General features: G+C 38.2%; 2 protein-coding genes and 2 non-coding genes across 4 annotated transcripts; 2 read left to right on the top strand and 2 right to left on the bottom strand.

The window, feature by feature from the left end:
* Positions 1-1995: 1995 nt before the first annotated feature.
* Positions 1996-2649, bottom strand: LOC112747848 (uncharacterized mitochondrial protein AtMg00310-like). The gene has a single exon (XM_025796054.1). The coding sequence runs from the start codon at positions 2647-2649 to the stop codon at positions 1996-1998; it is 654 nt and encodes a 217-aa protein (XP_025651839.1).
* A 4692-nt stretch (positions 2650-7341) lies between these two features.
* On the top strand, positions 7342-7429 carry LOC112753617 (small nucleolar RNA SNOR75). The gene has a single exon (XR_003177994.1). It is a non-coding gene; the product is annotated as a small nucleolar RNA SNOR75 (small nucleolar RNA).
* A 114-nt stretch (positions 7430-7543) lies between these two features.
* LOC112753596 (small nucleolar RNA Z105) lies at positions 7544-7620 on the top strand. Its single transcript, XR_003177976.1, has one exon. It is a non-coding gene; the product is annotated as a small nucleolar RNA Z105 (small nucleolar RNA).
* A 1893-nt stretch (positions 7621-9513) lies between these two features.
* LOC112747850 (uncharacterized) lies at positions 9514-13052 on the bottom strand. Its single transcript, XM_025796056.1, has 5 exons — positions 12980-13052; positions 11009-12288; positions 10800-10940; positions 10077-10325; positions 9514-9522 (listed from the first exon to the last, which is right to left on the bottom strand). Exons 1-5 carry the CDS (start codon positions 13050-13052, stop codon positions 9514-9516), a joined length of 1752 nt encoding a protein of 583 aa, XP_025651841.1.
* Between the last annotated feature and the right edge of the window lie 535 nt (positions 13053-13587).

Genomic DNA, 13587 nt, shown 5'->3' on the forward strand with positions numbered 1-13587 from the left:
GGCTTGTGAGTGTGGTTGAGGGTCATGTTGAGGATATGACTCATAGGCATATAGTGGTGGTTCTTGGAAATCACAAGGAGATCCACCATAGCCATTTGATTGATATGCATCAAAGAATGGCTCTTCCTCATAGTGCATTGGTGGGGGTTGTTGCCATGATGATTGATCATAAGCATATGGCTCTTCCCACCTTTGATTGTCCCATCCTTGATACACATCTCCATTATAGCCCTCATCACCTACAACATAGTTGTAATCACACTCATAGCCAAAATGAGAATTCATAATGGAAAGAGAAAACAAAAATCAAAAGATAATGGAAAATAAGAGAAATAAAATTCTACAACTAGCAAATAAAGCAAAAAAAGGAAGATATTCACACTATTCACATATGTACAATAACCAATAACATAACACCATTGCAATTCCCCGGCAACGGCGCCATTTTGACGATTGGATTTTTGACGGTTTAGAATTTCACAAATGAAATCTCGTTGCAAGTATAGTTTCTAAACCAATCACTAATCCTTTCATACAAAAAGTTGTTTGTCACTAAAACAAACCCCTAAAATTTATAAACCGAAGTATTCAAACCTCGGGTCGTTCTCCCTAGGAATTGTAATGGAGTGTCTTGTTATCGGTTGTGAGTTATATTTGGGGTTTTGATATGAAGCATGAAAGATAAATGGTAAGAAAGTAAACTAATGGCTAAAAAGGTCTTGGCAAGGGTTGGTGGTCAAAGATCTCTATCCTAATCACTAACCACAATATGAGAATTGGCAAGGATTAATCTCATTAAATCATCCTCTAACTAGTAGTAAAGGAAAGTCAAATGAGCTATATCAATCCTAGTTCATAAGTCCTAACTCTCCACTAATTCAATTAGTGAGAACTAGAGTCAATGAATCCCAATCATCAATTACTTGGACATTAGTAACTCAAGAGTTCCTAAGTTACCTTTCCAAGCCAAGAACATAAAACTCTACTCTAAAATCCAACCAAGCATTTCATCAAACACTTGGAAGGCATAAAAGAAAAGCAAAGTAAATTGATAACAAAAATAGAATCTAACAACAATTATGGCAATGAATTAACAACAACAATCAAAAGGAACACAATTATTATGAATTACCTCTAATTGAATTGAAAGAAAATAGAAGGAACAAAAGTAGATCTACAACAAAATGCAAGAACAACATAAAGGAAATTACAACAAAAGGATGGAAGAAGAATGAATGTAACAACAAGGAATTGAGAAGATAGAAGTAGAAGAAGATGAATTAAAATCTAGATCTAAGAACTAAACCTAATCCTAATTCTAGAGAGAAGTGAGAGCTTCTCTCTCTAGAAACTAATTACAAAGCTAAACTAAACTAATTGGTAACTAACACCTAAAGTATGAAAAGTCTCCTCATTCCCCCTTCAATCCTTGACTTAAATAGCATCAGAAATGAGTTGGATTGGGCCCACAAGGCTTCAGAATTCGCTGGCCACGTTTTGCTTTAAGTGAACCAGGTGGCAGCAACGGCGCGTGCGCGTACTATGCGCGTACGGGTCATCATGAGCGGTTCAACCATAGCAAATCTTATATCGTTTCGAAGCCCCGGATGTTAGCTTTCCAACCCAACTGGAACCGCATCATTTGGACCTCTGTAGCTCAAGTTATGGCCGATTAAGTGCGAAGAGGTCGGCTTGACAGCTTTCCGGTTCTTCCATTTCTTCATGAGTTCTCCAACTTTTCATGCTTTCTTTCTTCATTCCCTTGATCCAATCTTTGCCTCCTAAACCTTAAATTACTTAACAAACATATCAAGGCATCTAATAGAATCAAGGTGAATTAAATTTAGCTATTTTGAGTCCTAAAAAGCATGTTTTCACATTCAAGCACAATTAAAGGAGAATATACAAAACCATGCTATTTCTTGAATAAATATGGGTAAAAGGTGATAAAATCCCCAAAAATCAATACAAAACAAACCGTCAAATTGGGGTTTGTCATCCATCCTTTCTGTGCTGCCAAACAAGGTGATCCTTCTTGTTGATCAGGCTAATAGGAGTCTTAGTTATTAGTTCAGCTACGCTTCCATGAAATATTTCTTTAATCTTGTTCCTATCCCAACCCTCCCCTTCTCTAATCAGCTCACTCACTTTTCTAATACCTCCTGCTCCGCCTCTTCCCAATTTTCCTATCCCTACCGTCCAATTGTCTTCCCAAATATCTACCTCCGCTTCATTCCCTATACTCCAACTTCCTTTCCTACCTACTCCCGCCTCCCATAGGTTGCAATTCGGGTAATAAATGGCCTTTAGAGTCCGAACCCATATAGCATCCTCCTCTTTTAACAACCTCCAAGCTTGTTTAGCTAGGTGTGCTATGTTCTGGCATTCTAAATCCTTAAATCCCAAACCTCCATTTATTTTGCTTCTTGTCATTTTTACCCAACTCTTCCAGTGAATGCTTCTTTTCTTACCATTGCTTGTCCACCAGAATCTGGCTATTGCTGTTTCAATTCTCTTACAAAAGGATTTGGAAAATTTAATGATATTCATAGCATAGACAGGAATCGCCTGTATTACTGCTTTTATCAAAACCTCCTTTCCGGCTTGATTTAATAGCTTCTCTTTCCATCCTTGCATCTTGTCCAGCATCTTCTCCTGTATCCACTCCAATGCCTTATTCTTGGATCTTCCCTATCTTGCTGGTAGCCCTAGATATCTTTCTGGATCATCCCATGATGCCATTCCAGTGATCTCCTCAATGTTTACCCTCCTTTGTATTGATACCTGCCTTCCAAATATCAACCCGGACTTGTCAGTGTTAATTCTCTGTCCTGATGCCTCTGTATATTTATTTATAATTTGGATAAGTTGATAAATCTCCTCTTCTTGTGCCCCTGCAAAAATAATACAATCATCAGCAAAAAGTAGGTGAGTAATGACCGGTGCTGTTGGAGCAAGCCTAATTCCAGATATAAGATTTTCCTTCCTCGCCTTATCCATGAGAATAGTAAAACTCTCAGCAGCCAAAATAAATAAATAGGGTGATAGGGGATCTCCCTGTCTGAGACCTCTCTGTGGAATGATCTTGGTTGATAGCTTGCCATTTATTTTGAATCTATAACTCGCACTCTTCACACAACTCATCATCAATCTGACCCAATCTTTGCTAAAACCAAACTCTTCCATTACCCTTTGTAGAAAATTCCATTCCAGCCTGTCATATGCCTTGTTCATATCCAATTTGATGGCTATGTCATTGCTTTCATGATTTTTTTTTTTGTTTAACTTATGAAAAGCTTCCTGCACAATCACTATATTGTCCTGTATAAGTCTCAAAGGCACTTTGGACTGGAGATATAATAGCATCTAAAACTCTCCTTAACCTCCCCACCAAGACCCTCGTCACTATCTTGTACACGAAGTTGCAACAGCTTATGGGTCTAAGTTGATTCAGGCTTTTCGGTTGACTCGTTTTAGGAATCAACACAACAGTTGTTTCTCCCAAGTCCTCCGGTACGCTGCCTTCCCTAAAAATCTGTTTGACTACTCCACACACTTCTTTACTCAAAATATCCCAGTGTTGTTGAAAAAAATAATCCATTTAGTCCATCTAGGCCTGGAGCTTTTAAGCCTCCCATGCTAAACACCGCTTCCTTTATTTCCTCATCAGTGATGTTCGCCATTAACTCCTCATTCATCTCTCTTGTGATTCTCTTAGGAATTTCTGTTACACACTCCTCCAGGTTCCTATTTCCTTCCGACGTAAACAGCTTAGTGAAATGTCTTTCTACCAATCTCATGATATTTGCTTCCCCTATAATCCACTGTCTTGTCTCATCTCTCAATTTGTCAATTCTATTCCTAATTCTTCTCTGAATAGTTGTCGCATGAAAGAAAGCTGTATTTTTATCGCCCCACTTTAACCATTTTAGCCTTGATCTTTACCCCCAATATTTCTCTTCTTGTTTCCATAGCTCTGATATTTGCTTCTTTAATTCTCTCTCCCTTCTTTGCTTCTCTTCTGTCATACCTGCCTCTTGAATTTGATGTAGTTTTATTTTCTTCCTTTCTATCTCTTTATCTGCTCTTTTGAACTTCCTACTGCTCCATTCCATTATCTCCCTAATGCATCTGTTCTTTTTTTTTTGTGAATTGATTCCAACATTTTCTACTACCATCTTCCCATTTCCAGCTCCTTTGGATGACCTCTTTACACTCCTCATGTTCTGCCCAATAGGCCTCGAACCTGAAATCTTTTTTTATCCAAACTCGCCGCTGTGTATCCAGAATTAAAGCACAATGATCCGAAGTAACGGCCGGAGAGGCTCTTAAGTTGACATTCTGACATATTTGCAATCACTTCCAATTCACTAACACTCTATCTAGTCTTTCCCTAGTGATAGCATTATTTCTTGGATTACTAAACCATGTGTACTTACTGCCTTTAAGATCAATATCTATTAAACTATTATCATCTACAAACCTTCTAAACGTTTCTAAATAAATTCTAGGTTGTGGATGAATGCCTACCTTCTCATCTTGATTTAAAATATCATTGAAATCCCCCAAATAAGCTTGAGATACTTCCTTACTCATGTTGCTTACCGTAAGCTCCTGCCATAGTCTCCTTCGTTTTTGAAAAACTGGATTCCCATACACGAAAATACCCTGCCAATTCAAATCATTGTTAATGTTAATATTAGATTTAATGTAATTATCACACCACTCATAAACATTAATATTAGTATTAGATTTCCATAACAAACTTAAGCTTTCTTCTAACCCTATCCATTTTTTTTCTTTCTAGCCCTAGTTTCCATTAAAAAAACTATTAGCGGCTTTACTTTTTTACATATCTCATATAACTCAGAAATTGTCGGGACAGCTGCTATTCCCCAATAATTCCAACTTATAATACTCATGGCTGAGGTTAGGGCATGTTAAGACCCGCCTCCTCAGCCATATGTGTTCCCCAAATCTACCTAGACACATGCATCGCTAACTCAAACTCCCCTGTATCCACAGTTGTATTGTCATTCTTCATTTTCTTGAGCTCCTTGTCCTCTTGTTCCTCCTTCCTGTCCTTGTATGTGAGCATTGGCACCTGCCAGTTCTCTCTTTTCCTTTTTAGACTCAACTTCAATTCCAATTTCTTGGCTAACTGTGCTTTCCACTCAGCTTGTTCTTCAGCTGCTTTGTCTTCATCTTCATCACCTGCTAATTCCACAAAGTAGACATTTTCATCCTGATTAACATGTTGATTAACCAAATCTAGCTTTCTGTTCTTTGCCTCCTTAGATGGCTTGCTCAGTTCATCATCTTGCATTCCTATTCTCCCCACTTCCTGGTGATTCATACTCTCTATTCTACCTTTACTAACCTGCTCATCTTTCTTCCTTCCTAACATGAACCTTTTTAATTCCTGGCCTATGGTTTTTTTTTTCTCTTTTATTCTCCTGGCCCAACTTCCAGTCTTCAACTTTGTAGCTGTTCACCTCCATTTCTTCTCTTGGGTTTTTATTCAGCCTATTCCCTTTAATATTCTCTGCTTGCAAAGGATTTAAGTCTAGGATGGGCCCAAAATCCTTCCTTAGTCCATTTCCACTTGACTTCTGGGCCTCTTTCCCCTTCTATCCCTTCTGGGCCTTTGTGTTGCTGGCCCATTCATTCTTTCTTTCTCTTATATCCATAATAAGATTTTTAAATTTAAACGCTGCTTCTAGGTCAAATAGCATATCCCTATCATCCTGAAATTCGAGAATTTTTGATACTCCCTCTACCTGTTCTCCTGAGTCTGCCATTTTTTCCTCTCTCCTTGTTTGGTTTTTCCATCCGCTTTTTTTCTTGATTTTCTACTGTGGTGTCTGCTCAGCCCTTATTCTACTCTCCTCAGAGCTTTGTTCATCACCACTCTCCCGTCTAAGGCCCATTTGCTGACGCGCATGTTCCTCCTTTTCCTCCTTCCCTCCCTGTTGTTTTGAAGTTCCTCCTCTCATGGTTGGACTTAGTCTAAATTGGGTTACTCCCAATCCTGGTGAGCACTTCTTCTTGGATGGGTCCCAGCAAGCCATTGCTGTTGGGTTTTTGCACGATTTCTTCTTGTGTCCTAATATACCAAAATTGAAACAATAGCTGTCTGGTAGCCTTTCATACTTGAAGAAGACCCACAGTGGTGGCATTTCCTCTCTGTCGAGCCAGAATCCTGTTGGCAGAGCCTTGGTTATGTTGATGCTAACCCTTATCCTCAGATATGATCTCCTAAGAATGCCATCGACTTTTGGATCTTCTGCCTCAGCCAAAATCCCCCAGCATCTCTCTGATAACAATACATGTCTCCTTTTCCATGAGGTCATATGGGATACCATGCACTTGGATCCAAAATTCCATGAAGTCATGATCCACTTCAAACACCGATTCCCCCTCCCTCCATAATCTGAGGTTGACCATGTTTCCTTTGACATTCCAAGGGCCGTTCTGCATAATCTGCAGCCCTCTCTTCCTGTCCTTGAAGCTGAATAACAACTTTTTTGATCCAATATCAGTAACTGCCACTTCTTATGGGTTTCTCCACATTTCCAGTAGCGCATTCTTGTATGTTTTGAAATTTATCTCTTTCTCATTTATTACATTCCCTACTACATTTTAGCAATCTCTCTTGTACCCTAGCTCTCCAGGTTTGTTGAACTTGATGACTTTTCTTTCAATGTTGTTCATATTGTGACTTTCTGAGTAAAATGGCTGTTTATTTCAGGTTTCTCAGCGTTGTAGAAGACTCAAGTTTAATACTATATTTGTGAGGATATGACTGTGTGTGTTGAGAGAAAAAAGGCTCCCTGTTAGAGAAGAACCTAAAAGCTCACAGAAGTCTCTCCTAATGAGAGAAGAGAAGCTCTCCTATTGAGAGAATTTCTGAGAGTCGATACTCTTATATGATAACTAGGTTTTGTTCATGGTCACACGAGGGTAACTTTTTCTGTGTTTTTGGTGTACACACGAAGGTAACTTTAGCTGCACCAAAAACTAATTTCCTTCTGGGCCATGAGCCCACCGAAATTATTTGGCCCAAAAAGTGGCCTATAATCTACAAAACGGTGCGCTTAGCATAAACCCTAAAGCCTCTCGTCGAAACCTGGTCAGTAGTCAGCTATAAAGTGGAGGCATATTTGCCTATTCGGCATTGTAACCTTGGTCATAGCTTCTGTGACTGCGAGCTTAAATTTGTTTATTTGCGATTTGATCAGGAAATTATAATGTCTGTGTAGTTGTTTGTTTTCTCTTTCTGATATGATGATTATTGTTTGTTTTGGAATTGATTTTGAGGAAGGAACGGGAAGTGGTGTTTCTCTATGATGATGAATCAATGATGACGAGTCCGATCTTTCCATTCTTAACAATACTGACGACAAATCGAGGCATTTGTCTGAGAGGAACTCCACTCTTCCATATTCCTTCCATTTCCACCATCTTTATTTTTATAATTTTCTGTGTTGTTGATTGAATGTGGATTGTTATGCAGAGGAATTTTAGTTGATGCTGGAACTTTTGGGCATGATGAGGATATTTATGAACATTTTCATATGATCATTCATATGATGAAAACAATCCTCCTACTCATTCTGAATGCCTCATTTTGATTTTACGTACTAGTTTGGTAGAGAAAGATGATAAAGTAGCCATGATGATGAAATTGATATTTGTTGAGAGAATTCTCAGTGATTGTGTTTCAAGCACTTTTGAGCTACTACTCCCTTTCTCTTATTCCACTTTGTTTTTAAAAAATCTTTTTGGAGACAGATGGTGCTGCTGCCTGTCATTCCTCATTTGTGTTTTTGGTATTTTCACTAGAAATAACTTTTGATTTTACACTGGCACAAAACAGCTTATTCATTGTTTTCTTGCTTTTTCTCCTAAAATCATTCTCGGGCAATTGTGATTTGCTGTTCCAAACATATCTTTCTTTAGTTACACAAGCAAAACTAAGCAATGATAGCTTTATCATGTTTGTATGTCATATACGAAGAGTTCAATTATTATTTAGTAGTTATTAGTTTATATTTGTAAGTATTAGAATATTTAATTTAATTTTATGTATTTTAATTTTATTTATTTAATTATTAAATTGAACTTTATATCACTGGGGTTAGAGTTGTCTTTATTTATAATTTATGAGGAGTGCTAGGGGTCCGCAACTTTTGTGTTTTGTAACCATTAATTGGCCATTAATAGTATTTTTAATGGTGTGAGATTACGTCTAATGGTCAGAGATTACTCACTTTTCTTTTGATGGTTGATAGTTAAGTGCTGGCCACAAAACACAAAAGTTGTTGAATCCTAGACTTTCCCATAACGTATTTTATATCCATTATGTATATTGTTAAGCACCGATCACTATTGATTGATTAGAAATAAATGCTTAGTGGATGGAGGCACATGTTTGCATGGGAGCTCTGGCTGAATGAATCTTATTACTTTTTGAGGCTTCTGGTTGTGCATATCCATATAGAACAAGAAGTTTAGCTGCTGTATTTTTTTGGTCATTAAGTTTAGCTGCTAGTTGAATGTTGCAGCCTGAAGGCAAAAGGACACCTAACGAAACAAACTGAAGATACTATAAGATGGAATCATAGCTCGAAAGGTGAAGTCACCATAGCCTCGGTTTATAAATTGTTAACTCGAAGCAGTGAGAAAGAACAACTCCCAATATGGAAAACCATATGGAAATGAAAAGGGATGTAAAGAATAAAAATGCTCATGTGGAGACTAGCCCATGGGAGGATCTTAACAGCAGGAAGAAGAGCTTGCATGATGGGGACAAATCCAAACTGCCACTACTGCCCAAACCAGGCTGAGATCCTTCTTCATGCCTTCTGAGACTGCCCCCAAGCCGCGAGGACTTGGATGCAACTCATCCAACTGAATGCAACAGCTATTTTCTTTGGAATCGATATGGCAAATTGGATAAGAATGAATATGGAAAATAATTTAGGAGTATCATCTGTACATTCTTGGATTGATGAATTTTTTGTGACTTGCTGGGCGATGTGGAAATGGAGAAATCAAGGGAAGAGGAAAGCGTCTAGAAATGATATCCCCCCTAATAGGGATCGAGGAGTTTGGCACCCTCCAGCACAAGGGTGGTTGAAATTAAATACTGATGGTGCTTTCGGGGAGACTCAATGATTCGGGTAGTGGAGGATTGCTGAGAACTCATGAAGGGAAATGGATATGAGGTTTCATGGCAAGGCTGGGGAACTGTCCAGCAATACAGGCGGAACTCGGGGTAGTTTTTTATTGATTGAAAATGGCTTGGGAGCTAGGAATGAGGAGAGCGATGGTGGAAGTAGACTCTTTTGAAGTGATGATGGAAGTGAGTCTCAATTTGCCAATGGGATGGGTAGGGGTGGGTTTTTGCCCAACCCGTTCCTACCCACCTTACAATAACTTGTATAGAAATCGTCTCACTTTTATATGCGAGTATTAAAAAGTTAAATCTTAATCCGCCTATGCAAGTATCTATTCTACCTGTATAATTATAAAAATTTAATAAATAAATTAAATTTTAAAATTTATATAATCATCATTATATACATATCATAAATTAAAAGAAAAATTTAAATATAATATATTATTGTTAATTATTTTACCAATTATTGGTGCAGTCTACGATGCCCACAAGTTTTGGTGACTATGGTGACTATGGACAAACAGACATCAGATGTTGAAATTTCCAACCATACAAAATAAGAAATTGAAGCATGTTTTAATTACAGATCTATTGATAAATAATGGTATGTTTATGATCTATAAATAAAAGAACAAATTAGACCATCCATTATATTCTTTGACAATAAAAAATAGTCTATTACCGGAAAATCGTTCCCTCTCTCACTGGAAATGGAGTCGCCACCAATGCCAAGAATTGAAGAAATGGTCCTCATATTAATAAATAATTATTTATATCTTTTATTTTTAATTGAAATAACCATTTTATCCTGCAATAAAAATCTAAATTTTAAAGTTACTGTCGTTAATTAAATTTTAATACTAGTCAAGGAAAATTTAAAATTACTAATTACAAAAAGTATCATGTCATGTGTAGATTGGTAGGTTAATGTATAGGTATTTATAGCCACTGCATTGAAAGCCACCGTAGTCGTCAACATAGACCTCAAGGTTCTTTCCATTTGCTTACTGAAGACCTTGTCCATCAGTCGTTGATAAGTAGCACCTGCATTCTTAAGTCCAAAAGGCATAACCTTATAACAATAGTTTCCAGGTTTGGTGATAAAAGTTGTTTTATCCTCATCTTCTGGAAGCATTAGAATCTGCTTATATCCAGAGTATGCATCTAGAAAACTTAAGATATCGTATCCTGATGCATTATCGACCAGTTTATCTATACATGGGAGTGAATAGGCGTCTTTAGGACATGCTTTGTTCAGGTTAGTAAAGTCTACACACATTCGTCACTTACTTGAGGCTTTCCTTACCATAACCACGTTAGAGAGCCATGTTATAAATCGTAATTTCTTTATGAATCCTGCTTGTAGGAGTTTTTGGGTCTCTTCCAGACATGCTGCTCTTTTCTCGTCTCCCATGTTTCGTTTCTTTTGTGATACAGGTCGAACTTTAGGGTCGATTTGTAATCTGTGGCATATAAGACTCGGGTCTATCCCGGGCATGTCTGCTGCCGTCCACGCGAAGAGGTCGGCATTGTTTCGAAGCAAGTTGATGATTCGTTATTTAGTTTCTGAAAAAAGAGAACGACTTATGTAAGTGTTATTGTCATCTATTGTTACCTTTTCAAGGTCATCTGTTGGTGCAGGCCTGTCGTGGAGATCTCCTCTTGGATCAAGATCGGCAGTGTTCGAGATATTTGCCACATCATAGGTTCCTTCTCTAGCTCGTCCTTCTGGTTGGTTTCTGATCTTATTTTCAAGCTTTCATTGTAGCATTGTCGAGCTTCGATCTGGTAAGAATGTATAATGGCTATCTGGTCGTCTTGTACCTGAAACTTGACACATAGATGGATAGTGGATACAATAGTACCGAAGGAATTTAAAAAAGGTCTACCAATGATGATATTGTAAGGGCTAGTGTAGTCGACAACTAGGAACTGCACGTCCTTTGTTTCACTCAAGGGGTGGTCGCCCATGGTTATTTTTAGCCATATGCTGCTGAGGATAGATATTCGTTCCCCTGAGAATCTGACTAGCTCCCCCAAGGATGGTAGTATTGTGTGCTCACTAAGTTTCATTTTCCTGAAAGTAGAGTAAAAGAAGACGTCCGCGCTGCTGCTGGGGTCAAGTAGAACTTTCTTCACCAGGAGATCTCTCGCCTGGATGGAAATGACTACATGATCATCTAGGTTGGTGGCTCTTGCTTGGTAGTCGGACTGTTCAAAAGATATCTGGGATGTATGTGGTTTGCGAATGGTGGTCTCGTCTGTCTGTTGGACCATTAGCATTGCTCGGTAACTACGCTTTCGCGCCGAGCTTGTCTGTCCACCACTCACGAATCCCTCAGAGATGCAATTGATAACTCCTCTTGTCAGTGGAGGTTGAAATCTGGTTTTGTCTGAGGTATTTGGAGTTTGCTCTTGTTGCCGGTCGCTTGTGTTCTGCGTAACTGGTCTTATCCTGCCACTTATGTATTTGTCTAGGTGTCCCTGTCTGGCCAACCTTTCTAGTAGGTCTTTGACGATCACGCATTCGTCAGTTGTGTGGCCGAACTTTTGGTGGAAGGCGCAGTGTTTTGACTTGTCGACGTACCTCTGGTCTTGGTATGAACCGGCTCTGCTCGGTGGCTTTATTAGCTTGTTGTGTAATATTTCTTTAATGATGTCTTCCCTTTTGGTATTGAACCTGGTGTATGAATCAAACTTCGGAGTTAGCTTAAAGGGTTTCTTGGAATCCTTGTTATAAGACTTGTCTTCTTCCTTTCTGAATGATGGTCTCTCATTCCTCCGAATTTCGCGTAGCTCTTCTATTTCGATCTGTTCGGTCGCTTTATCCTGAGATTCCTCCAATGTCTTCGGTTTTGCCACAGCGATAGCTTCCTGAAATTTTTTAGGTCGAAGACCGCTCTTGATGGCGTGCAATTGCACTTCTGGATTGAGGTCGGGAATTTCCATGGCTGCTATTGTGAAGCGTGTCATATAGTCTTTCAAGTTCTCGTGCTGTCCTTGCTTGATCGTGCTAATATAGTCTGAGTCTCGCACATAGATTTTGGATGCTGCAAAATGATTAATAAACAATTTGGCGAACTCATCAAAACTGGTTATGGAACCTGCAGGCAAATTAGAAAATCATAATAGGGCAGCTCCATCTAAAAAAGTTGGAAAAGATCGGCGAAAAATGGGATTGGAGTCGCTATTGAGGAACATCATAGATTTAAATTTTAGGTCATGAACTTTAGGAACCTGCAAAAGAGACGCTCAAGTCAGTAATGCGTATAATAAACGTGAGAAAAAAAATAAAAGAAAGTATCATAGAGGCGAGGTTGCTGTTGCTTTGTTTGATTGAGAATATTTTAATGTGTGTGTTTCTTTTTCATACCCTGACGAGGTTTGCTCGTTTGTTGAAATAGATAGTGTGCTAGGAAATATTTATTGAGTAAACGTTCGAGTAGTGCTCGGTCTTTGTGGGGTTGTTATTAAGGATTAGTTTAGGTGCTTGAATGGTGCGGAATTCTCGGTATGGAGTTTTGTTTGAAGAGTTTGACTTATTTTCAGTTGTTACTTCGTTTGGCCGAGGATATTAGTATGGTACAAAAAGTATATATATTTATATATACATGATATATACTGGATTAGATATTATCTAAATCCGACTCCACCTCGCCTTGTCCAAAAACTCCATCACTAAAAAATCCGCTTCGAACAAATAGGAATAGTCAAATAAATACCCGCAAATTCGGATAGTGTTGCCACCTTCAAATTCCAGCACCCTCAAATAAGGGACTTGCGCTTACTGGTTACCCAAGGAAATCCCCAAAAGCCATAATGGATTCCATTTTATTGACTCCTTCCCGATAGGATTTGTGTCTTTCATTGTAAATGATAGTATGGGGAGTGTTTCTTCTTTTTGGATTAGGCCTCGTTGGTTTAACAAAATATACAAGCTGTTCAAGTGTTCAACCAAACACTTTTTCCTTTGGGGTCTTTGCCTATGGACTAGGTAACTGGGCCAAGACCCAACTCAATTTTATTATCTTCCACTACATGTATGACAAATTCGGGTGATGCTTGCTTTGGAGATTGGCCTTTTGTTTCTGGTCCTACCGTCTAATGTTCGACTCTTCCTTATGACGATAAAATGTACAAGTGCCGTGTAATTATTCTGACAAAAAATTACTACGTAATTATAGTATACTTTAGTAAATAATAATATTAAAACAAAGAGTTGCCATAATGGAATTGTATTTTTTCCTTTTAACATTCTTGTTTTTTTTGTTGTTGTTTAGTCTATGTCTTCGTATTCACTATTGAGCAGTATATGAAAGCGAACAAAAATTCAATTTTTTTTTACAAGTTTGTTCCTATTACTTTTTACTGCATATTCTAAGAGCGAATTTTATTATTAGTCA

Source organism: Arachis hypogaea, chromosome 15 (genome assembly GCF_003086295.3).
Source record: "Arachis hypogaea cultivar Tifrunner chromosome 15, arahy.Tifrunner.gnm2.J5K5, whole genome shotgun sequence".
Lineage (NCBI taxonomy): Eukaryota > Viridiplantae > Streptophyta > Magnoliopsida > Fabales > Fabaceae > Arachis > Arachis hypogaea.

Excerpts from the sequence above, each read along its gene's own strand:
- LOC112747848 (XM_025796054.1), bottom strand. The coding sequence starts at position 2,649 with ATGCTGGACAAGATGCAAGGATGGAAAGAGAAGCTATTAAATCAAGCC.
- LOC112747850 (XM_025796056.1), bottom strand. The coding sequence starts at position 13,052 with ATGAAAGACACAAATCCTATCGGGAAGGAGTCAATAAAATGGAATCCA. Across the intron at positions 10,941-11,008 it reads ATCTATGTGTCAAGTTTCAG|CTTGAAAATAAGATCAGAAA; the intron begins GTACAAGACGAC and ends CTACAATGAAAG. Across the intron at positions 10,326-10,799 it reads CAACAGATGACCTTGAAAAG|ATTCTAATGCTTCCAGAAGA; the intron begins GTAACAATAGAT and ends GGATATAAGCAG.